The following is a 26308-nucleotide window of genomic DNA, read 5'->3' as shown; positions in this document are numbered from 1 at the left end:
GGCAGAATGGAGATGCATGTATTTGGGAATAAAGAGAAATGTAATTCTGACATTCCCTTAATACTCATTTGCCAGATGATTGTACTGAATCAAGCCTATATGTTCATAATCCCATTTTGACAAGTTTCTCAATAATAAATTGGTATGATTCAATCAATGAATGAAACATATTTCAGCAAATGTCAGGAAGTTACGACTTGAATTCTAAACTCCATCAATGGAGATGATTTTTGATTCTTGGGTATTTGAGGGCCTGTTTCTTTCTTTTTTTTTTTTCCAATTTTCTGTTTCATTTTTTCTTTAAGTGAGGTGTAGCAGTGAATCAAGAAAATTGTGTCAATGAAATGGAAGTCTTAGTGTCACAATATCATGTAAAACTTTAAGAAACTGATTTCTACCATCCTAATTTTTAACAAAAGTCTTAGCCCTGACTTATGTGAGTGTGATATCTTCCATGGAAGATTAGAAGTTCCGTGTTTTATTTCTGTAGTAGGAGCATACAACCTAAATGAAGTTTTCAAGTCTCCACAGAATTGAAAAGTCAGTGTGGGCACTGTACTTAGAAACGTGTATACTGTGGGCCTAAGGTGTTTTTTAATCTTTCATCTCTTTTAAGGATCAAATATCATTAGAAAAATAAGCCATGGGCATTACAAACGTGGTCTGGTGTAATTCAATATTCACAATGACAATTCAGAATATGAGCTCCTTGGGGGAAAGTTAACCCACCAGTCTAACTTTGCATCCAAATATCTTAAAGTGTGCCGTTGGTTTTATGAAAAGGTTTTGATCTACACTTCTAGTTTAAGTTCAAAAGAAAACCNTTTGAACTATAGCATATAGTTTTTCTCATAAATCTAACCTGCCACTATCTGTTTTTAAGACTTTGTAAACTTCAAGTGGTTATGATGTGTGAAGTTTGGATTAAACTAAAATTTTTTAGAAAACACATGTTATATATTTTGATTGTTTTGAATTTTAACATGGGCCAGTCAAAAACTTGAGTGTCTAGCAAAGTAATATACTATACTCTGTTAACTGTAAGAAATCACAGAAACTTGCCCTTTCCCATCAGGGTAACAATAGACAACTGAAGCAGCTGTTCTTATTCTTAATGTAGTTGTTTTGAAAAACTTGAACAATTTAATGAAAATGTCTCTACTCATAAAACTTAAAATGCTCACACATGGAAAAAGTCATAATGTTTTGGCAAATATTTCTTTGTTAGGAATGTGAATGAGGTATACCTGCTTCACAACTAGAATTCTGTATAAGTGGCATAAAAACGTGGGGGAAGGCCAACTGAAAAAGAAGACTCTGACAAAGGATGAAGGAAGGCTCTTAAAAAATATAGATAGTTCCTGCTCAAACATATTTTTTTGACAAGGGGTAATTCTAACATATTCCCCTCTCTTTTTTTTTTTTTTTTCCAGGCATAATCCTTGGGTCATCATTTCTACTCAGCATAAGTGATTTTCTGCTAAAAACAAGTCTCAAAGAAAGAAATCGGATTCTGATAGGACCATGCTGTGCTACTGTGAATCTGGAAGCTAAATGGTGTAAACACAGTGGCAATCCAGGCCCAGAGCAGTCCATACCAAAAATATCTATTGATTTAAGAGGAGGTTTGCTACAGGTCTGTGGAGATCGGCCACATTTTCCCCCTAAATTTTCAACTAGCTTTTGTTCATTTGTTTTTTTTGTTTTTTGTTTTTGTTTTGAAAGACAAAACACGTAAGTGGGGGAAAGGGGCAGAGGGAGAGAGAATCGTAAGCAAGCTGTGTTCAGGGCTAGATCCTAGAACTGTGCAATGATGACCTGAGCCAAAATTAAGAGTTGGACACTTAACAGACTGAGCCAACAGACTGGGCCAACCAGCTGCCCCCACCTTTGTTCATTTTTTTTAACTGTTTCACTAAATTTTGATATGGCAAGAAAGGGTATTATCAGACTGATTTCTTATTAAGCTTTTTAAAAGTTTTATTGAGATAAAATTCACATACTGTACAATTCACATAACTAAAGTGTATGATTCAGTAGTTTTCTAGTACATTCCCAAAGGTGTGTGATCATCATTACAATCCATTTTAGAACATTTTCACACACACATCCTCACAACTCTTTACCCATGAGCATTCATTCCCCATTACCCTCTAATCCCCTCTCTAGGTCTAGACAACTACTACTCCATTTTCTATCTGCATATTTTACTTCTCTAGACATTTCATTTAAATGGAATCAGACAACATGTGATCTTTTGTGACTAGTTTCTTTCACTAACATAGTGTTTTCCAGGTTCATCCGTATTGTAGCAGGTGCCAGTACTCCTTTTCTTTTAATGGACCAAATAATATTCCATTGTATGGACGTAGCACATTTTATTTATCCATTCATCAGTTGATGGACATTTAGGTCCTTTCCACTTTGGGCTATTATGAATGATGCTGCTAGGAACATTTGGGTACAAGTTTTTGTGTGGACATATGTTTTCATTTCTCTTGGATGTGTTACTAGGAGTAGAATTGCTGGCTCTTTAAACTTTTTTTCTGATTATAGACTTTTCTAATTACAAAAGAGTCATCTTGTGTCAGGCACAGTGCCATCAGTGGTATTAAGAACATTTGTTAATCAGGTTCCTTAGATACTTCTGAGTTCAGGTGCATTGAGCACCTTCCCTCTCTCATTCTCTGATGAGTAAAAGTGCAAAGAAAGGAACCCTATAATTAAGATGTGTTTATTTAATCTCATGACAAGATGTAGGAAGCTATTCCACAAGGTTTTTATTAGTATTTTATTAACATTTGGCCTAGAGGATCTTCAGTGCCTTCTCTCGGACTGCAGTAGGTATTGTTTTCTCTCTTAGCTAAGTTAACTCATAAAAATTACCTCTCATTAACATAATTTCTTTGGTAATTCAGCACTGAAAATTGATTGATATTCACACAATATATGATGTAATTGATTTCTCGTTTTTATATATTTACTCAAGTAATAGAATTTCATCCCGTAGGTCGATGACTTCTTAGAAATTATAGTTCAGTTATTGTCAATAATTAAATTGAACATAATGAATGCATTAATTCAAGTATGATTGTGCCTAATTATCCTCATGAAATGTTTGTATTTCAAAGCCACTAAAATTTTTCATATGATTTTTAAAGGTTTTCTGGGGTCAAGAACATTTGAATTGTTTAGTTCTTCTACATGAATTACTCAATGGATACCTTAACCAGGAGGGAAATTTTGCAGTGCACGTTCCTGAAGCAGTGCCACAAATGCCATCTCCTGTAGAGAAGAACCAGATGTTTAAAAGTGAACAAAGTTCAGATGACCTACGGACAGGCCTATTCCAGTATATACGAGACGCTGGTAAGTACATTATGAGAGAGAGAGTTTTAACTGCACATTCACTAAGTAACACAGCAAGATCACTGGAAAAAGTACTCTAATACCTGCAGTACAAGAATAGTACATTAGCATTCGTTTCTCTTAAAGGAAAATTCTTAATTTGTTCCTGTCTCAAACCACATAAAAAGATAAAAATGATCCACCAGCCTTTTTTATTCATTTATCTTCATAATTTTCTCTTTCTATGATAAATCAATATGTTCCCTTCCAAAAGTATACAATTAATTATCTTTTCATTTTACAGAACCTCTGAAAATGCCTGGTGTCTATGAAGTCTTGTTTTACAATGAAACTGAAGATAGCCCAGGGATGATGTTATGGAGATATCCGGAACCTAGAGTGCTCACCCTTGTACGGATAACTCCCGTGCCCTTCAACACCACAGAGGATCCGGATATTAGCACAGCAGACCTTGGCGACATGCTACAGGTAGGTGATGACTATTCATTTTTAAATAAAAGCAGTGGAAAAGTACTGACTAGGTACTAGGAGAAAAGATTAGAGCATACCTATTTTTTCCATCAGTAGCATACACAATATATGTATGTATGTGTACACACACACACATATATATATATATCCATATATATATATAACTATATATATAATACACATATATATATTTAATAAATTTTAGAAATTTTACAGTAGGGAATAATGTAATTCAGATTTATAATACATGGGAATTTTGAGAGTTTTCAGTTCCACTCTTAGCCCTTTTGTAGGTAGGTTATGTTATATGGTCTCTAACTGTAATGGGACAGGTGTCATCCAGTTCAACACACATTTTTTAAATACCTACTATGTGGTCACACTTTTCAACATTTCTGGAACTGCTTTATGAGGTAAAATATGTCCAAAGAAGGCCAGGATGGATGACTCAGTTTTCATCTTCATTTCCAGAGCTAGTCTTAGGCTTGAGGTAGGATCTCTAACCAGAGATCCTATTCCTTATGATTTCGTGAAAATTTGTTCATGCCAGTTCCCAGAGTTTAATATAAATGTCACTATGTATAACACTACATTATCATTCTACTCATTAATATCCTACAGATCTGAATTTCTCCAAAAATTTGTTTTCCTCTTAGTTTTCCACCTACTACTACAACCATCTACTCAGAGCAGTGAGATTGCTCTCTTTCCTGGACTCCCCAGGTCTAATTCATCAACAGGTCCTTTCAGTTCTGCCTCCAGAATATGTCCTATTCCATCTACACCCTTCTTTTTAGCGGGACAACTGTAGTCCAGGCTACCACCTGTTTGTTCCCTGCTTTATATACACTAGCTTCCTAACTGGTCTCAATGATTCCATTCTTGACTTCCTATAATGCATTTTCCGAACAGCAGCAAAAATGATCTTTTCAAAATGTAGATCAGGTCACATCACTCCCCTAATTTAAAACCTGAGGGTGCCTTCCTCTGCTTCTTAGAACAAAACTGAACCATCTTGCTATAACCTCCAGTCTGTAAGGACCTCCAGTCTGCGCCCTCTCTGACTTGGTCTCATACCAGATTCCCCATGTCTCACTGTGTTCCAGCCATACTGACCTCTTCTTTCTCTTTGAGTGTACCCCCTAGGAGTCATTTCTGTTGTTCTCTTCCCCAACGTTGTTAGCCAGGTACCAGCTCACATGTCTTATTGTGGCTGGTTCTCTACCACTTCTTTATTCTAGATTACATTACCTTGTTTTACTTTCCTCATAGCTCTTATTGCTATTAGAATTATTGTATGCATTTATTTATTTACTCTCTCGCTACCATTAGAAAATAAGCTTCTTGTATTTCTTCATCACTTTTATCCAGCCTTTGGTACATAGAGATATTCACCAGTTTTTTTAATGACTTCTCCATCTTTAACAAATAGGAGAAATCCAAGATTCATAATAGCATTTTAGCATATTAAAATTAAAAATATTATATGCTTATTTAATTCTTGTTTAAATTCCTGATTATAATATATTGAGTCAGATGTTCATCTTCTGAATTGGTAACAATAAAATCTGTTATCGTTATGTCAAATGAACTTGAGTGTTCAGAACTATTTACGAAGATGTCAACAGTCTACTTTGACTTTTTTCCTTGTGATGAAAATTTTTAAAATCTACTCTCTTAGCATCTCTGCTTTGATTCTTTAAATTCTTAAATTTGTTTCCCCTTCTTTTAAGATCATATTCATGATTATCTTCTCTACTATAGCAAAATCTTTCAATACTCCTATCTTATTAGCAATATCTTTGAAAACTCCTATCTTATTAGAATTGTCCAGATGTAGAACATCTTCAGTAGTTTTAACCAAAATGAAAAGACACATGTATCAAAGTTTCAGTATTATGTAAGGGCTTCTCTCTAACTGCTTTTAGGGTTCATATTTATAACTACATGTTAATACATTAACTGTTGGTGGTAGTTAATTTAATACAACTACTTGTATTAAATAAGGCATTAGAGAGAGTCAGTACATTCACTGATGACATGTTTTTTATCTTCACACTGACAGTGGAGAGGCAAAAGAGCATTATGGTTCAGGGAATGAACTCTAGCCAGAATGCCTGTGTTCCAATTCTGATGCTGCCACTTGCACACTGTGTCACCTTCGACGAGTAACTTAATCTCTCAGCCTCAGGTTTTTTTGTTTTGCTTTTCTTCCATCAATAAAATGAGGCAATTGATAGCATGATGATTAAAGGAATTAATGTTTGAAAGACACATAGAACAATGCCTGACACATAGTGTGTGCTCTTTAAGTATGAGGACTACCAATTACTACCATGGCGATAGCTGTCAGACGTTTTTTCATCACACATAAGCATGGGCTAGACCAGAGAGAGTGGGGGCTGATGATCCTGCAGTCAGCTGGAGTAGTTCAGGAGATCTGGGACAGTTCCCGGTTCTAGATGGTGGACTTGTCACATAAGCAAAGCAATACATGAGGGAAGCCTGGCAGGCTATAACCAGCAAAGAGTTGGTATCAATCAGAGAGGTCCTGCCATATTTCACATCTTGTTGGAGAGACAGGAACTGAGATGTGAGCATAGTTCAAAGACAAGGATGCTGGTCTAAGAATCAAGAGAAGGTTGACCTACTATAAGTGAATGGGAGAGTTTGGTCAGCAGTAAGAAGGAACACCCAGAATTTGATAACTGTGATGGAGGAATAAAGCAGGACTGGGAGAAGGTTGCCATGCTGCTAAGTTCCTGATCTAATCCTTATGTTCCCCTCACTAGGAGCAGAATTTGGCCAGAGGGTTGGGGTGAGCCTCATTTGTAGAAATACCTCTCAGGGTTGCAATCTTAGAACTATACAAACTATTTTGTTTCCTTGGAGCTGCTGTTGAGAACAGAAAATATGTTGCATGAATCATAGCTTTGATTCAATATGACAGCTTTTTCCCTGAGCATTTGCAGTGCCAGACCTTGGGCTTGCTCCTGAGGATACAGCTCCTCAAGTGAACACTGGAATTAATGTTATTTACCTTTCAGAGATATTGCAAGAATTAAATGAAATATTATAGCTAAAACAAATAAATGCCTTACACATAGTGAGACTTAAGCAATTGTTCATTTCTTTCCCTCCACACACTCCTCCTTCACAAGCAAATGCCTGGACCACTAAAAGAACCTTCTAAATAGAATTACAGCCTTGTCTTTCTTCCTTCATGCTATCCTACTAAGTTCTTAAAGGAACAAGTGAATTGTATTAATTCTTTGAGAAAATCTCTCAATGATCCAGTCTCCCTAGTAGACTGACCTTGAGGGCCCTGCATAACCTCTCCAGCCCCCACGCAGCTCTACCTTTCACTCCGTTACACATGATCTGCCCTCTAGTCAGACACCTATTCAGCCATTACCAAACCTGCCTGTGACAGCCCGACTTCCATACCACCCCCTCTTCATTTGAATCTCCCCTTTCTCTGCTTGAAATCCTACCCATACTTCCAAATAGCCCATATGCCTCCTACTCCTTGAAGCCTGACCTGGACACCACCTCCAAACATAGTACCCTTTCCCTCTGTACATAGTCCCCCTCCTGTGACACTCCATAGCACCACTTGTATGCTCTCTCTCACCCTTTTCTCCACATTTTAACTATGTGTTCATATCTTATCTCCTAGATTGTTGGTTTTCAATGGCAGTGATCATATCAAATTTGTCATTATGTCCCTTATAGTATCTACTGCAGTGGAGGTGTTCAATATATCAAATGGATGCATGAATGTCCATGTTCCTATTTTGTATTACTCAGAAGTTTTACATTGTTTGTCACTATTTTATGGAGCTGTTAAATGAGTTTGGGTTTTGCAAACTGAATTATGTCAAGATGCATTGTGTTATGCTTCAGTGGTATTATCTTCCGTAAACACATAGTCTAATGTCATTATGTTACATAGGCTCTTGGTGAGATCACTGAATATACTGCCAAGCCCACTGCCCCCTAGGCAGAGGCTAGTTCTTAAATATGAAGATAAGTTAATCTCTTTGGTTTTAGGCTAAAAACAGAATCAGGTTTGGTTGACTTTTTCCTTGAGGACCGTTTAGTTCATAAAAAACTGACCTTCTAGAGTTCACTTATATAGAACCCTCAGATATGTCTGTTTATATATCTCTCCATGATTGATAATGGGATTTATAAACAGGCTCCCCATATGAGTATATGGAATTTATTTTGCAATTGTAATGAAAAATATGAAAAATGTGTTTATAATATTAAATGAAACTAACCATAGGTTCTGAAAAAAGAGCCTGAAATTAATGTTCACAGAAAGCAAAAGGAGCTTATTTTGTGGTCAGTTCATAATTTTTATCATGTTAAGTTTTAAGTATTAGTAGTATACTTGGGTAACAATAAAATTACTACTTGTAGGGTAGAGTAATGCCATCAACCTAGAAGGAATTTTGTGTCATCTTAAATGAGCTGAAATATTAGAATTTGTGGCACCATGTTTAGCTCGTTCTAAGTTTTCCTTTCCTCATCCTGTTTTGTTCACTGCCTACTTAGGATTCAATTTTGGAAATGCAAGTATGCCCAGCTTGTAAAATTGTAATCCTTTTTTGAGGTAAAATTGGCAAGGGATATTTTCATTCTCACAAAGATCTGTCATGGTGCTTATTATCTTCTCTCAGTACTGCATTATTCTTGTTTCATATTTATTTTCACTTACGTGTTGCAACAAATTTTTAGGTGTCTTCATTTGGTATGTGAGAATAGGCCAAGCTAAATATCATTTTTCTTCAAAGATCTTAATAGTAAAAGCCTGAGCATTACAATTCAAGACAAACACTAAGGGGATTGGGATCACTGAAATAATTTAAACAGATGAGAAGCAAAGTTAAAGAAGAAAAATGGAAGATAAATTTGGTATTGATTACAATGTAGATGAAAAGAAAAGATGTTAAAGCTAAAGTCAGGAATTCCTTTAATGCAAGAAACATCTAGGGTGTACATAGGATTCCTGGCATGCAAGTCAGAGGTGAAGGAAAGAAAACGTTTAAATAATTTGAGTAAAAGTTAACACAGGTTCACAAAACTTTACACTAGAAAAATTAGATACTTAGATTTAAATCTATACCTTCAGAAAATGTGAATATAATTAACAAATGCTCTGATAATCATCTCTGTTGTTTGTATTTCCAACTTCATAGCATATCTCACCCGCAAATACTTAATGTCCTCTTAATATAGTGTAAGGTACTACACTGTATAGACAGTGAGTATATAAAGAGATAGCTCCGTCCCTGCTCATGTAGGGTTTATGTCTACTTGAAAATAGAGGACATTATTGCGTATCCAAACACATATGATGGAATAGCTAGAGAGACCCACACGTTCATATAGGAGGAATCATATAACTTGAGGAATTTGACATCTGAAAAGTAAATGGAATTAATTGGGACAAAAAAATTAATATGTTACTAAAGCTGTGTGCTTTCATAGCACTTTCTCAGTAAAAAAGCATTTTCAAGCGTCAGAATTCAGTGCAGAATTCTCAACACGAGAAAAACATGACTAGAGTCCATAAGCGATATCTTCACAAGGATAACAGGAAGAAAAAAGACAAAAGCAAGCTGTGTCATTTGTTTATTTCTGGTGGAGAAGGAGAACAGCAAGCCAAAGAAATCAGTGCACTCACGTCCAATTCACTTTGGCTTATTCAGTTCAAAAGTCAGGGAAAGTGGTTTTTAAAGTAACCCTAATATGATTATAAAAATCAAAGTGAAGGCACATTGGAAGAATAATGAAGAAAAAAATTGCATACTTGGAAAGATGATCATTCATCTTTTACACCCAGAACTGTGCTAGGTCCTTTGCATAATAACCTCATTAAATCTCATTTTATTCTGTGAGGTGCACATTATCCCCATTTTATAACTGGGAAACTGAAGACAAGGGAAATTTACTGGATTTCAATTCTAAAACTTAAAATGGGAGAGCCAGAATTTTATCCCAGGTCTTTCTGACTCTAAAACCCACGGTTTGGTTTTATTTTTAACCCTATTTGTAAAACATTGGGATAATAATTTTGTAGATGATACACTCTGGCGATTACAAGCTACTCTGTTGAGAAATGTGGAAAGAAAGAAAATAAAATTATCCTTTTACTTCAAACTATGAAATCGTGACTCAGACTCAAAATATGCAAAATAACCTTACATAAATAAAAGGACTCCTAGACACACAAGATGGATTGGTTATTAAGATATCTAAAGGAAGAATGTTTCCCTCAGAAGGAAAACTGGTCAGCTGTAGAAGCCTAGGAGGGTCACGGAAGCATTTGTTGGCAGAAGATCTTCTGGCAGCATCCAAGGAAATGGTGCCCAGGCGTCTGGTTCACCTGGTAGCTAAATCCCCTTTATAGAGATGAATGTATCTGCTGTCAGATCTCTGTGTCTAACATTCAAATCATCTAACCACCCAAATAACCTTCTAAAGCCTTGGCTCCAGTGCAGTCTGTCTACATAGAGAGTATCATACATTGCTCAGGCCAGCATCAATATCCAGGCTGCTTGGCAGTTACACATCTCATGGTAAATTAATAACTTGGCATCTGGTTTATATGTCAGTCTGTAGTGAACTTTGTTGCATGACTCAGCATTCCTAAGTCTAGTCAGTGCTAGGACACCATGGAAATTTTCTGAGACTGCAAGACCAATGGCCAGAGCTTGAATCATGGAGAATCCATCATGCTAAGTACCCTCTTATGGCTACCTGCCTTCCTAGCAGGCCAGTCTTTCCCAAATGACATCTCTATTGTGTATTGTCATCACAAACCTTTCTGAAGAAAATTAAACTCTAACTACCTTGAAGAGTTGTGAGAAGTAGATATACTATATTTAGAGCACCAGCATTGTGTCTTACATAAAGCCTTAGTAAATTATTATTCCAACACATAGTAAATGGTAGCTACTATCAGTATCATCATTATCATCATCATCATCTTACCCGTTGATCAAAGAACCTGGACCCTACCATGTTAGACTAAGAAAGCCCTTTCTCAGAAAGACTGTATTCATAGCCTATTAATGTCAGAGCAGTTGTTAGGTATGCTGGCCGTGCCTGTGACTAGTGGCATGCTGTCACTGACTGGGAATGGCTTTTATAAGAGACCCTACTTTCCCAAAGCTACATGGTCAGGGCCTCCAAGGTAATATGTCAGCTCAGTCCTACAGGTTGCAGGTAGCAGAAACCCCATTATAACTGGGCTTAAAAAAAGAAGATCTAGTATCAAGATCTAGTGGGGAGTTCTAGAGGCTAAGGGCAGCTGGGCCTCTCGAAGGACGAGGCCAGGAATGGAAGATAGGAACCCAGCAGAGTATTTATCCACTATCACTTTGCTCTCCTTCTTTTTCTGTGTTTGCCTCATTCTTCCTCTTCAACAGACTAGCTTTCCTCCTGCTTCTCAGGCCGCCTGGTTGTCTCCCCACAGTTCCCAGAGCACAATTCCGAGTCACGTTTACAAGTGCAGCATTCGGTCCAGTTCCACATTCCTGATCGACCTAGAGTGGTGTCAGGTGCTCTTGGCTCATTCAACTATGGCCACGACCAACATGACTGTGAATTAGGGGTCATCGTGAACTTTGCAGATACCCCCAAAAGGGAGCCATTCTATGTCAGACCTCTCGTACTGTTCTCGTTTTTCACCCTAGCTAGTTTGGCCACACTCATGGTCAATGCTGGCCTTACCCTGACAGCTGCTCCTTCCCAGTCTGATGGACTCTGAAGGTCTGCACAGCCTCTTCTGCTCTTCCAAGAGGAAAGCCTGTTGTATATGGTCGATAGTGTTAGAGAAGAATCGCCACTGGCAAATGTCTAGAAATACAGCCTCACTAAAGAAAACCTGTACTCCTTTTTGGAATGGTTTTTCCAGCTTTTCCCTCTGCAGATATCTGGCAAAGCTGTTTTTCTGTGTACATCAAAGGCTGTCTGCCTGCATCTGGAGAAAAGCCTCATGTCACTTTTTAAATCTTCTCATTGTCCTCCCCTAGCATCCTCCCAAAATATCAATTAGGCAAGTTCCTATGTCTTACTGACACATAGGAGATATTTGCTTGTCCCCAAAATGCTTAAAGTCAGTACCTTTCTTGGTCAGTGTTTCCTCTCTAACGCAATGACTGTGGAGCACATTAGTGGCTTCACAGATTGTACTTTCCCAGTTCTAATGATGCAGGAGAGCTTCATATCTAAAATAATCTTCTATTTTTAAAATTGAGTGTACAATGTGATGTTTCATGTCTATAGGTTAGTAAGGATTTAATTGTGCTTAGTTTTCTGATAATATTTGATCTTACCTACTCACCCACAGATGGAACTAAAGTTTCATTAAAAATTGTAGTTGTGGTCATGGTCTTCTTTTTAATAATTACACGGAAAAATGTTTCACGTCAAACAGCGATATGCAGTATTATCCCATAAATTAGAAACTAGACTTTTGCTGCTTTAAACTTGACTTTACAAGCTTCCTGTAATTTTAAGGCACATGTACCTGATAGGCAAAGGTTATGATATTAGCACATGGTAACACTAAAAAAAAAGGATCCTTCTATGAGTTACTTGCAATCTAATATGAGGTGCCTCTTCCATGTACAGCTTTAAAAGAATAAAAGGAAGTATTCTTGGGTGTTTCTTTTCAGCTATGTTGGGCGGTTCACTTATAGCTACAAATGTGTTCCCAGAATCCTGAGCCTTTTTATTTTATAAGCACCTCCTGCCACTGGCAGCTGTATTAATGTGTCCCAAAAGGCTTTGCTCCTATCCATCATCTATAGGAGGGGTGCTCAAACCCCAGCCATGAGATACATTGTTGTTGAAATGCAGAAAGAAAAAAAAAGTCTTGGGGGCTTTGGGGAAGTAAGAGGCAAAGCCAGACTCTTAGGAAATAAAGGAAAAGAAAAAGTCCTGTGTACCCACTGGACACAATAATAAATGGTTTTGAATGATGGGTAACAGTGCTGGATCGACTACTAAGTGTTTTACATCCAGAAGCATTGCTTCCTTTTTTGGACAATGGGGGGGGGGGGAATCTAAAATAGAGTACTCCCTGAGCACACTTTTAATCATTCTGTCTTTGCGCTGGTGTAAAAGTATAAAAAAAGGATCTAGGAATATATTGAAAAGAGCTCTACTTTAAAACTTTGATGTTAACTCAGTAAACACAGATACAAGGACGCGGGCGAGGGCCGTGAGGACTATGAGAGCTGCAGAGACAGGGTGCTTGCTCTGCTCTCAAGGTGCCTGTAGTCCTCCAGGAGGGGTAATAAGTACACAAAATGAGGCAAGGTAGAACCGGGAAGTGCCACAAGCAGAGTTTGCATGTGACTGGAAAAACAGGAAAAGGCTTCACAGAGGAGATGGCAATTGAAGGGCTCCCTGAAGGCTGAGTAGAATTTCAGCATAAAATGAAGAGAAAGAGAATATGAAGCAAAAATCAGTCTGAGCACACTTTCAGAATTGAGTAAGAGAAGACAGAACTCATTATCTGGGAGGTGGTGAATAATCTGGTCCGGCTAGCATAGGTTATACAAGTAAGGGGTTAGTGCAAGGGTGATAAGCTGCTGACATGGTTTTTTAGTCCATGGTCCTTTCCATGGAGGGAAAACGGAAGGTAACACATTCATTGTGAACCTAGTACATACCAGGCACAGACCTTGTGCTTTCCTTTATCGTGTCCCCACAATCCTCACTGTAATGCTGCGTAGCAGGTACTATTAACTCTACTTCTCTACTTTAGAGCTAAAGTAGCTCAGCTTCTGAGAAGTCATGATTTCCCTAAGAGCACAGAACAAGTAAGGAGGTAAAACCAGGACTCAAAGCTAGGTCTGTATGAATTTTATTCTTCTGCGTTGTTCTACATTGACTCCTCTTAGATGGAGTTGTGTTTGATTCGAAAAGCATTGGAGGCCGATTGGCAATCCGGCCTTTGGGTAAATTGATTTACTAGTCTGGGAAGGAGTAGAATGTAGAAAGAGACCAAACATAAGAAGACCTGTTAGGGGTCTCAGAGAGGAGACAAGAGAGGCTGTAAGCTGGGGCGGGGTAGGGGACAGGGTATGAGGGGAAAAAAAGTGAATACAGGAAGCACTGTGGAGGAAAAAAGCTATGCTCTTGACAACTAATAGCAGTCAATTACTGGGAGGGAGTAAGGCAAGTCATAGAGATGACTGCTAGATTTAAGCTCAGTGGGCAGTATGATAAGACTGTTTATAAAATTTTGGAAATGAGGAGTGTGGCTTGTGCTAGGCACTATTCCTTATGCTGAGCACCTATCCAGAGTATATCTCCTCCTGAAATCAGCTCTACAGAGGTGAGTGTTCTCCCTTTGCAACAGACAAGAAAGCTGAGAATCTGAAAAGTTAAATGAGTTGCCACTGACCTCTTCTGCCTGAAAAGTGTGTGCACATAGATTGGCCATACAGTTTCAAGGAGTTTATAGATTCCTGTAAAGTATATATGAATCCTCAAGGGAGAATCCCAACAACGCTGTTGGAGCTACTGAGATCTGTGTCAATTAGGATTAGGTTCACATATGAGAGACAGAAAATACCAAACGACAGCAACTTAAAACTGATGTTTCTTTTCCCATCGCACGTGAGAACAATCTGAAGGTAGACAGACTAGGACCGTCAGTATCTCCACAAAGTTGAGAGGGCCTGGGCAGCTTCCTGCTTGCTGCTGCTCTCTTGTCCAGAATTGTGTCACTTGGCCACTCCTGGTGAAAGGGGAAATTGGGACTCTGCTGAGGAAGAAAGGAAGGAGAGCTAGTGAGAGACAACAAGCATTCCCTGCAGACACCACTGATGTGACTCCCACAGGTCCCCCCTGCTGCGCTTGGCCACCCCTGGGACCCACTCCTGCTTCTCACCTGGTGGGGAAAGTCATTGTTTGGTCTGTAAGGCAGTAAGAGAACTCGCTTTCTAGTTCACTAGTGAACTGTTTGCTGAAGTAGCATTTGTAGAGAAAACTGAAAAAGCAAATGAGATGATGGATGGATGGATGGATGGATGGATGGATGGATGGATGGATGGATGGGGTGGGTAGGTAGGTAGATAGATGATAGATAGATAGATAGATAGATAGATAGATAGATAGATAGATAGATAGATAGATGATAGATAAAGTAGGTAGGTAGGTAATTTGAAATGCTAGTATCCCTTGCCCTTCAAAAATAAGAGGTAGGGAAGGGAATCTGTCAGTAAGACATGCTTTTAAAGTAAATGGTAATACTATTGCCAGGATGTAGGGTAGTTCTATTTTTAATTGCAAACGGGAAGAATAGGGAAGTCATTATTGTCCTGTCACTTTATTTGGTGGTAGAAATTGTATTCGTCTATTTCTCTTTTCCTATTAAATACTCTTGTATTAAAAGGTGAGGGGAAGCATTTATTTCTGGAAATGAAGAACTGTGCTGAGCAATGTGTTTAATGTGTACTTCTCAGTATGAAAAATGTTTGGGATGTAAAAAAAAATGAAAGGATAGTAAATATGAATTCATGGTCTATAATCATCTTTTTATGAATTATTCTTCCCCAGTAGAAGTATCTTCACCCTATGAAGGTAACAATAAAACCCATTATTCATTAGGTATAAATTATTTCTTGAAAGCTACAGTGTTGAAGAGAAAAGCAAAATACAGACAGAGAAAAATAAAGTGCAAAGAGGTAATGTAGCACATTTGTTAAGAAAGATTCTTGAGGGGCATTTAGACATCTGATTAGACATCTGATTTAAGCATTTAGACGTCTCAGTCAGTTAGACATCTGATTTTGGCTCACGTCATGATCTCCTGGTTTGAGTTCCAGCCCCACATCAGGCTCTCTGCTATCAGTGTAGAGCCTGCTTCGTGTCCTCTTCCCCCCCACCCCTCTCACTCACACACTCTCTCACTCTCTATCTCCCCCCGCCCCATCAAAAATAAATAAACTTTTTAAAAAATTTTTTTAAAAAGCACAGAGATTCTGGAACCAAAGTAGCTGAGTCCAGATCAAGGTCTGCTGAGTGACCCTTGGGCAAGATTCTTAACTTCTCTGTATCTCAGCTTCCTTATGTGCAAATTAGGCATAATAATAGCCCATACTTCTGAGTTGCTAGGAGGAATAAATGCTTGCTAGAAGTAAAAAGCACTTAGGTCAGTGACTAGCACATAGTGCCAGCAATTATTACTTTCCTCTCAGGGCTTACCATCTCCAGGTGCCAATTTGACTCTTACTCTGCCCTAGATTTTGAACGTTGGAGAAAAACTGAATTTTTATCACACACTACAAACTCTTTATCCCTTTACCCATCCTTTTCATAAGGACATTAGCCTGAAAAATTCATTTTTGTCATACGTATTCAACTATGCATGCCTTCTATTTTTTTACTCATAGTTAGGAAAAAAGAAATTAAATTTAAGAACCTTACATGTTTTGTAGCAACCTCTTCAGATACTGCATCAAAGTTAAGAATCTTGGTTCTCTTATGCTGTTAGCCCTCTTTATTAATGTTTATTTATTTATTTATTTTTGAGAGAGTAAGCGAGCACAAGTGGGGGAGGAGCATAGAGAGAGAGGGAGACACAGATTCCGAAGCAGGCTCCATCCAGGTTCTGAGCTGTCACCACAGAGCCTGATACGGGGCTCAAACCCACCAACCATGAGATCATGACCCGAGATGCCTAACCAACTGAGCCACTGAGGGGCCCCAGCACTTTTTTTTTTTTTTAGTAGCTTTACTGAGATATAATTCACACCCCATTCAATTCACCCATGTAATGGGTATCATTCACTGGTTCTTAGTCTATTCACAGACTTGTGCAATCATCACCACAGTCAGTTTCCAAACATTCTCATCATCACAAAAGGAAACCTAGTGCTATCACCCTCCAGTCTTCTCACCCCCCAGCCCTAAACAACCACTAATTTACTTTCTGTTTCTATATATTTATATATTCTGGACATTTCATATGAATGAAATCATAGCATTTGTGGTCTTTTGTGATTGGCTTTTCTGTCATTTAGCATAATGTTTTCACAATTCGCCCATGTTGTATCATGGATCAGTATTTCATTCCTTTTTGTTTACAATACTCCATTGTATGGATATACCACATTTTAGTTACCAGTCATCAGTTGAAGGACATTTGAATGTTAGCACTTTGTGACTCCTTTCCCCCTTTACTTAGCCTCTCTTCTGTCCTACAAACTTGGGCCAAAGGTGACGATGAGGATTAATAATATTTACAAGGTGTTCTTACAAGCATCTTTCAAAGAATGTCCAAGCTTAATGAAACAAATGTGTCAACTATCACCCAGTTTTATACAGTAAGTGTTACTAGAAGTGCAGAGAAAGAAGTTAATATAGTAGTTGATGACCTTGAAAAGTAGGTTTAAAGCCAGATAGTAGAGGATTTTAATGCTATGCTGAGACACTTGGGTTTTATTTCATAAGCACTTTATTCTGTGGGAGTAGTCATTAAGGTTATTGAGCTGAGTAACGACCATGTCTGATTACAAAGGGAAAGATGAATTAGAGACTAGAGGTTGGGCTGCCTGGAGACCTATTCAGAGCACAGTCACTCGGCAGTAGGGAGAATGATGGTTGGGATGGGAAGGAGGAAATGCATGTAAGAGAGAAACATCTGGAGGTAGAATAAATAGATTTCAATGTCTGGGTGCAGATGATAATAGGAGAGGAAAATTAAATGACTCTAGCCCGAGTTACTGGTTACATGGAATACTATTAACGAGGCCTGGAAATGTCAGAGAAGAAATGGGGTAGTCAGGATTGTGGAAAAGATACTAAGTTCTGCAGTGAACACTTATAATTTAAGATTTTAGAGGACTAATTATGATGAAATGCCTACCACAAGTTTGGGAATGCAGGAAGCCAATTCAGAAATGAATCAGGTTTAAGAAATTAAACCATTTAAGAAATGGTTTGGCAAATCATCCTCATAGAAGTAAAAATTAAAGCCATGAAAGTAAAATAGGGAGAAGTCACACTCAGAGACTCTAAATGAAGACCTTGAAGATAAGAGAACTGAAAATGGAACCATGAGAAATCTCACTATGTCTAATAAATAAATAGTAGGTTAGAAACTGTGGTGGCTTAAATAGGGTCCCCCAAAATTCATTTCTACCCAGAACCTCAGAATGTGACTTTATTTGGAAATCGGGGTTTTGTAATTGCAATTAAGTTACGATGAAATCATACTACATTAGAGTGGGCCATAATCCAATGATTGTATCCTTATAAGAAGAGGGAAATTAGGACAGAGGCAAATATACATTTGGACAGAGAAGGCCATGTGAAGACAGAGGAGGCAAAAGTTGAGCCGACAGAGCTATACACCAAAGAATACCAAGAATTGCCAGGAGCCACCAGAAACTGGGAACAGGCAAGGAAAGATTCTTCCCTAGAGCCTTCAGTGGACCCTGGCCCTGCTGACACTTTGATTTTGAACTTCTAGCCTCCAGAACTGTGAGAGAATAAATTTCAGTTGGTTTAAGCCAGCAAGTTTGTGGTAATTTGATATGGAAACTTCAGGATACTAATACAGAAATCAGCAAAGAAGCAGTCAGAGAGGAAGGCCTGGGAGACAACAGTGTCAGTTTAAAGGCATAGTGAAAAGTTTAAGAAGCACGGGGGACTCTGCAGTATCATGACTACCAACAGAGTATAGTGTAGCCTGGAAAAAAAAAAAAAAGAAAGCTGTGAATTTGATAGCTTGAGGGTCACTGCTGACTTGGAGAGAAGTTTTAGTCACCAAGGCACCATAGAAGAGCCATTTCCCTACAATAATCCATCTCCTTCTTGGGATCTGTGCTTGGATCACATTGGGTTTAATTGTTTGACATTCTCACTGGACTATAAGTTCTGTGAGAATAGGGCCCTGTTCCTCATTCATCAGTGTTTCGTGGCCACCTAGACTGAAATGTAGTAGTTGCTCAGTATTTGTGGGGAAGGAATTGAAGGATGGAGAAAAGAAGCTAGGAATTAGAAAAGAAGTTATTAATTTAGTTTATGCTTGATCAATGACATTACTGGTAGGTGGTCTTCTAAGTAGAGAGTTGAGTGATGGGTTAATTTTTTAGAGATAGAAGAAATTAGAGACGAAATGTCAGTTCTTTAAGAAAGGTCATGAGATAACAAATCGCAAGGCCTGAGTGAAGTTTTGGTTGATATCCATATTCTCTATATATTAGCTAACAAACTTTGATAAGCAGTAGTATGCCAAGAGCAATATACGCGCGCGTGTGTGTATGTATGTTGGGAAAAGACCATAAAGTTTCAGTATGGGAAGAGGTAATTTTTTAACTCCCTCTCCCTCATTTATTGTTTTCCTATTTAGTGCCGTCCACAGTGCTAAGAGCACTATATGATAATCTCATTTAATCTTCACAATGCTATAAACTGTTATCATTCACATTTTACAAATGAGGAAACTAGGGCTCAAAAATATCACATAACTTTTCCAAGGGCATACCACTACTGAATAGCAAAGGCACGATTCTTTCTCAGGATTTCTGATTCTAGAATCCACATTCTTAACTACAGGGATGGATCTATACTTGTAGACTGATGGAAAACGTCGATGATGTCATATTGAATTTGAAGTACTTCAGGGGATCTTCTTGAAGATGTCCTTTGTGAAACACATTTTTACACATGATGAGTGTATCTTAAATTTTGTTTGTCTGTGGGATGGTCAAAGCAGCAGCTTCCTCTAAGCACAGACTTTTTGGAAAGACCTCTTGTTCTCCATTCAGATTTTATACTCTATAATGCATTTTTATTAGTTTTACTATTATAAGAGTATTCTATGTCATTACCCATACTATTTGTTAATGGGAGAGATGCTCTTGTATTTTATAAGGTCAAACTAAGCGAAAGCGTGTGTCACTTTCACCATCTCAGTGTCACAATGTTTTTGAAAGCCTAGACTTATGGCAATAAGTAACTGCAGATGGCAACCATTTTTTCACTGCTTTATCAGCCAGATAGTGGTGAATCACTGAGTAGAGATGCCCACAATACTGCCAAGAGCAGTTAAATAATATGTTGGTTTTAGGTGTGTATTGGAAGGAATTTTGTTAAGTATACTATGTTTTCTTGTTAAGTTCATTTGTATAGTGGACTGGAATGGTTTGCTACCTGTTATACAAGAGCAATTCCCTTCAAACTATCTCAAGGAAATAATACTTACCAGAGGGCATTTTCAGTGAAGAGAGATGGCTGACATGGTTCTTTGCTTCTGTGAGTGTCGCCATATGTAAGCTGAACTAGGATTCTCAAAGACTCCTTTTCACCACAGCCAGCTTCTTTAACACAACTCTCCAACTTCACTTTACTGCAGTGATCTTGCAATGTACATACAGTGCATTCAGTTTTATATTTGTTGATTGAAAAATAATTAGCCCTAGAAAAATATTTGCTACATAAGCTAATTTTGAACCATTCTTTGAAAATAGGCCATAATTCTATTAATCTTACCCATATTTTTACTCTTTATTATGACATCTTTTTTTTCTCTGTCAGGAGAAATTGATTTCAAACATTGACCAGTAACTTCTTCTCTTTAGCTAAATCACAGTATATCTCTCTAAAAGAGTAAGCTTTCAAAGTTTCTTCCTATTTCATTACAAGTTTATCTTAAAAGATAAGCACTCGAGTCTAAAATGAGCAAATCAGAGAACTCGAGATGCTGGCGAGGATGTGGAGAAACGGGCACCCTCCTACACTGTTGGTGGGAATGTAAACTGGTACAGCCCCTCTGGAAAACAGTGTGGAGGTTCCTCAGGAAACTAACAATAGAACTCCCCTATGACCCAGCAATAGCACTGCTAGGAATTTACCCAAGGGATACAGAAATGCTGAGGCATAGGAGCACATGTACCCCAATGTTCATAGCAGCACTCTCCACAATAGCCAAAACATGGAAAGAGCCTAAGTGTCCATCAACTGACGAATGGATCAAGAAGATGTGGTTTATCTATACCATGGAATACTACATGGCAATGAGAAAGAATGAAATCTGGCCATGTGTAGCAACATGGATGGACCTTGAGGGTGTTATGCTGAGCGAAATAAGTCAGGCAGAGAAGGACAAATATCATATGTTTGCACGTATAGGAGGATTAGGAGGAACTTGACGGAGGAACAAGGGGGAGAAGAAGGGCAGAAATGGTGGGGGAAAGGGAGAGAGGCAAACCATGAGAGACTCTTGAATGCTGACAAAAACTGAGGACTGATGGATGTGGGGGGGAGGGGGGGAGGGGCATGGAGGAGGGCACTTTGGGGATGAGCACTGAGTGTTATGTGGAAACTAATTTGACAATAAACTATTTGTAAAAAAAAAAAAAAAGATAAGCACTCGAATTAGTGCTTTCTTAATCTTTTTTAAAAACACTCTAATAAGCTGATTAAGAAAATTCAAAGCCGAACTTTGATGTAAGATACTCCTAGTGATTGCTATATTTAGTATATTAGTATATGCAGAATTAAAAATGGTCTTGAAGAATCTACTTTCTGACAGCTTATCCTGTTGTAGATTAGGCTCCATCTAGACATACAACCCTACATTTGTTACCAAGCAATACTTTGGTCTCTTTAAAATTTATATACAGTGTTGAAACTTCAGTAATTATTTTATCATGATTATAAAAAAGACCCTCTTAAATACCATCACATTAATATAGTCAACATAGACCAATAAAATAACTAAATCACTAATACCAGTGGTAAGGCAAAGAACCTAGTTGATCAAGAAATTATTTAAGTACACATTCTGAGTATGCTAAAATGTATCATTTGATAGTATCATTGATGGCACCTTTTTTATTGTGGTATAATTAAAATAAAGCATTATATTAGTTTCAGGTATATAACATAATGATTTGATAGTTGTGTATATTACTAAATGATCACCATAAACCTAGTTAACATCCATCACCATACATAATTCAAACAAAATTTGTGTGTGTGATGAAAACTTTTAAGATATACTCTCTTAGCAACTTTCAAGTATGCAACACAGTATTAACTATAGTCACCATGCTGCACATGACATCCCCATGACTTATTTTATAACTGGAAATTTGTACCTTTTAACCCTTCACTCATTTTGCCCACCCGCATCCTTGCCTTTGACGACCACCAGTCTGTTCTGTCTATGAACTTGGTTTTATGGTTTGCTTCTTTGTTTGTTTTTAGATTCTACATGTAAGTGAGATCATACAGTATTTGTCTTTCTTTGACTTATTTCACATAGCATAATGCCTTCAGAGTATATCTATGTTGTCACAAATGACAAGATTTAATTCTCTTTTATGGCTGAGTAATTTTCCATTGTGTATGTATCCCATATTTTCTTTATTCATCTATCAATGGATACTCAGGTTGTTTCTGTATCTTAGCCATTGTAAAAAACGCTGCAGTGAACCTAAGGGTGCATAATTCTTTTCAAGTTAGTGTTTTCATTTTCTTCAAATACCCAGTAGTGAAATTACTGGATCATATGGTAATTCAATTATTTTTAAGAACCTGGCTGCTGTTTTCCATAGTGGCTACATCAATTTATAATCCCAACAAAAATGCATAAAGGGTTCCCTTTTTTCCATATCCCCAACAACACGTGCAGTTTCTTTAGTAATTGCCATTCTAACAAGTATGAGATGATACCTCACTGTGGTTTTGATTTGCATTTCCCTGATGATCTGTGATGTCAAGTATCTTTTCTTATGCCTGTTGCCCATCTGTATGCCTTCTTTGGAAACATGTCTATTCAGCTCTTCTGCCCTTTTGTATTTTTAAAAAATTTTTTTTAAATTTATTTCTGAGAGAGAGAGACAGCATGAGCAGGGGAGGGTCAGAGAGAGTGGGAGACACAGAATCCAAAGCAAGCTCCAGACTCTGAGCTAGCCATCAGCACAGAACCCACAAACCGTGAGATCATGACCCGAGCCAAAGTCAGATGCCCAGCTGACTGAGCCACCCAGACGCCCCACTTCTGCCCTTTTTTAATTGGATTGTTTGTTTTTGTGTTTATGAGCCTCTAGTAATTCTTTTTATATTGTAGATATTAGCCCCTTAGTAGATAGATGATTTGCAAGTATTTTCTCCTGTGATGGCATTTTCCTTAGCTCTCTTTTTTCTCCCTTCTCCCTTTTAGCGTTGGTTGGTTTGAATCAGGATCCCACTGAGGTCCACACATTGTGTTTGATTATTATGGCTCTTACATATATAACAGTTCCTCCCCCTTTTTTTTTTCTCCCCTATGTCATTTATTTGTTGAAGAAATTGGATCATTTGACCTATAGAATTTTCTGCATTTTGGATTTTGACTCACAGTTTATAATACTCTTTAATATTTTGTTTTCTGTGTATTTCTGTAATCTAAATAGTTGCTATGATGGCTTGATTAGAGTTCAGCTTTTTTTTTCTTTGAAAGAATACTTCCCAGGGGACACAATATTCTCACTGTTGTATCACAACCAAAGGCACATGATGTCTGCTTATTTCACTTCTAATGATGTTAAAATTGATCAGATGATATGTTGGATCCATCATTATCAAGTCTCACCCATCAACCTTTTACATATTGATTTTCCCATAGTTTGTCAGCAGTTTCCCCAGCCCACAGAAATTAAATTCACTGATTCATTCTTCACTAAGAGAAAAGAAGCAGCTTGCTTGCATTTATTGGGCAATTTCTATGTGCCACAAATTTTGCTGGGCAGTTTATCTGCATTCTTTCAGTTGCTCTTCCCAGTATGCATTCCATATTGTCATTCTAGTTTAATAGGTAAAGAAACTATTAATAGAATTTACTCAAGGTCATATAGCTAGTAAGTGAACACAGTTTTGCTAGTGAGTTGGTTTTATCAAACATTAACCTAGAAAATAGTAATTCTCATTTATATGTGGAAGTAGATAAGATAGAGTAAAGCTGAAAACCATACTTAATGAGAATGACAACATCTATAGCATTTGTATTACTATCAATAAAGGGGTGTTAATGTCATATAAGCTAAGTACATCCCATGTCCCAGTTCTATACCATTGGAGCCCAGCAAATAATTTATCTCAGGCTTAAATATCCCTTTAATGGACTAAACATATATGGTAGTTCATTTTATGAAAAGCCATGAAGCCTGCCAAATAACATTTTTATAAAATGAAAACTATATCATAAAGTGTTTTCTAATAGTGAGGCATGTTAAGCATTCCAGTGTTGATGAGAGAAATCTCAAAATCTTTTCTACATGTCTTTAAACATCATTTGTCTTCACGGTTTGGGGTTTGTGTCCAGAGCAGCAAGTTGATGTCTATATGACCTCCCAAAGTCCTTTGCAATCCTCTGATTCTCACACTGATGAATTCAAACAGGAAAGCATTATTGGGCCAAAACTCGGAGTATCTTCAGAGCCAGAATGTAGGAAAAGTTACAAAATACAGATGTCTGTCAGGGATGAGGTCCAAAGGGAGAAGCAGGCCAGAAGTTAGAAATAGATATGTTTTTGTACAAAAAAAAAAAGTTTTGAATTTGGCCTTTAGCCAGAGGAATTTTTTTAATACTTAGATCAAACTATTAAGCTATACTATTCAGTTGAGATCCAGTAAAGTTCTGGGGTTGAGGATATATAGTTGAAAAAAAAAAAAAAATCATAGTTCATTACATTTAAAGCAAACTCAGACCAACTCTCAGTTCCTTAGACCTGTGCCAGATTGTACCTCTTAGAGAATCTATAATCCTATATTCTTCTGTCATGGGCAAAATCATTCTGATATTCTTTGGAATTGTCAGTTTTTGCGTATCAAGAATTATAAATGAACATCAGAGCCTTTAAATATTGTATAATCATGGAAGATATGGCAAAAATGTTTATGCTTTTTAATCCTAAAACTAATCCATTCTTTTTTTGTGGAAAACTCTCTGAAATTAATACCATCTACTTTATTATTCTAACGTTTATTTTTGAGAGAGAGAGGGAGAGACACGGAGCACAAGCAGGGGAGGGGTAGAGAGAGAGGGAGACACAGAGCTCAAAGCAGGCTCCAGGCTCTGAGCTGTCAACACAAAGCCCAATGTGAGGCTCAGACTCACACACTACAAGATCATAATCTCAGCTGAAGTCGGGTGCTTAACCGACTGAGCCACCCAGGTACCCCAATACCATCTATTTTAAGTGCTTACTAAATTTTTAAGAATTGCTTATATTAGGGAATATAAAAGAATTTGTTCTTTGTGGGTTGTTTTTTTTTTTTTTAACTTTTTCAAGAGTGACATGTTCCAAGAATACTTTTTTTCCCTTGGGCAGCAGGGTCAGGGGAAGAAGATCACAGTGGGGAACACCCACGAAGGTGCTGACCATTCCCTGTGAATATAAAAGTTGACCTACGGACACAACTATTTGTTGGGTCTTTTTTTTGTTTTTACCCCTGTTCATATTGTTATTTATCTGTTACATTTTTTCCCCACGAATCTTAAAGAAAAGTTTGCCACAGAAAGCCTGTGATGTACCCCGAAACAGCAAATTAGGTGTCTGTGGCTTTTATTCTAGTCTATGTTGTGTTATGAATTGAACTAAATCGTCAAAAAAGCATTCCCAAAACTCATCTTTTCCACATTACATTCTTTTTACATGATGATTCGCTTAACAGGACATAGGTCACCACCAAATAATGGTGGTCAGTACAGCCAGAAATTCTATCTGCAGATTTATGAAGAAAGAGCCAGTCATTCTAGACCAGGAAACTTGCCTCTCTGTAGATTTTCTAAGAGGTGATTTTGCAAGACTTAGAAAATTAGAGGTATCTATGAGAGCCTCCTTTGTTCCCTTAGCCACCTGAAACCTGAAAACAAGCCAAGTGGTCTGATATGTTTAGTTGATATGTAAATAGACATATTTTCTAACACCCTGTGGCTCTTCTTAATGGCAAATCAGAGAAGTATAAGGTTAAGAGTGATTGGCACTAAACTACTGTAGTCATTATTTCAGGCAAATCTGACATGACAGGTAATAGGAAAAGAATCACGGTTAGTTTCAGAAACATTCATGTTTTCTTGTAAGGATATACATCATAGATATGCCTGATAACTTTTCTTTTGCATTCTACTTTGGAGCTCTATGTTGAGGCAGTCATTTGCGAATATAATTGTCTTAGGAAACTATATAGTCTATTCGTGTTTGCTTTATCAGATTTGAACATATAATTTCAAATTCCAAGTGCTTTTATGTGTTGTGAACAAAATTAGGTACCAAATAACAAAAAAATGAATGCTTCCTTATTTTCAAGTTTGCATTCAAATACATGTGATTGATTTTTCAAAATAGATACTCCACAATGGACAATTACCTTGTCCTTTTTTGTCATTTGGATTTTATGTATATCTGAAATATAACAGTTCATGTTTAATTTAACGGTATGA

The 26308-nt window shown here is 37.5% G+C and overlaps 1 protein-coding gene across 1 annotated transcript in view; it reads left to right on the top strand.

The window, feature by feature from the left end:
* Positions 1 to 26308, top strand: part of VPS13B (vacuolar protein sorting 13 homolog B) — a 761997-nt gene that overhangs the window by 617344 nt on the left and 118345 nt on the right. Inside the window, exons 37-39 of the mRNA XM_077748161.1 lie at positions 1434 to 1636; positions 3162 to 3369; positions 3653 to 3837. Coding sequence (XP_077604287.1) covers positions 1434 to 1636; positions 3162 to 3369; positions 3653 to 3837 — 596 coding nt within the window. The remainder of the gene's footprint in view (positions 1 to 1433; positions 1637 to 3161; positions 3370 to 3652; positions 3838 to 26308) is intronic.

The sequence above is a fragment of the Crocuta crocuta genome, unplaced genomic scaffold (genome assembly GCF_008692635.1).
Source record: "Crocuta crocuta isolate KB4526 unplaced genomic scaffold, BGI_CrCroc_1.0 scaffold39, whole genome shotgun sequence".
Taxonomy (NCBI): domain Eukaryota; kingdom Metazoa; phylum Chordata; class Mammalia; order Carnivora; family Hyaenidae; genus Crocuta; species Crocuta crocuta.
Note: the sequence above shows the minus strand (reverse complement) of the source record. Positions and strands in the feature narration are given on the sequence as shown.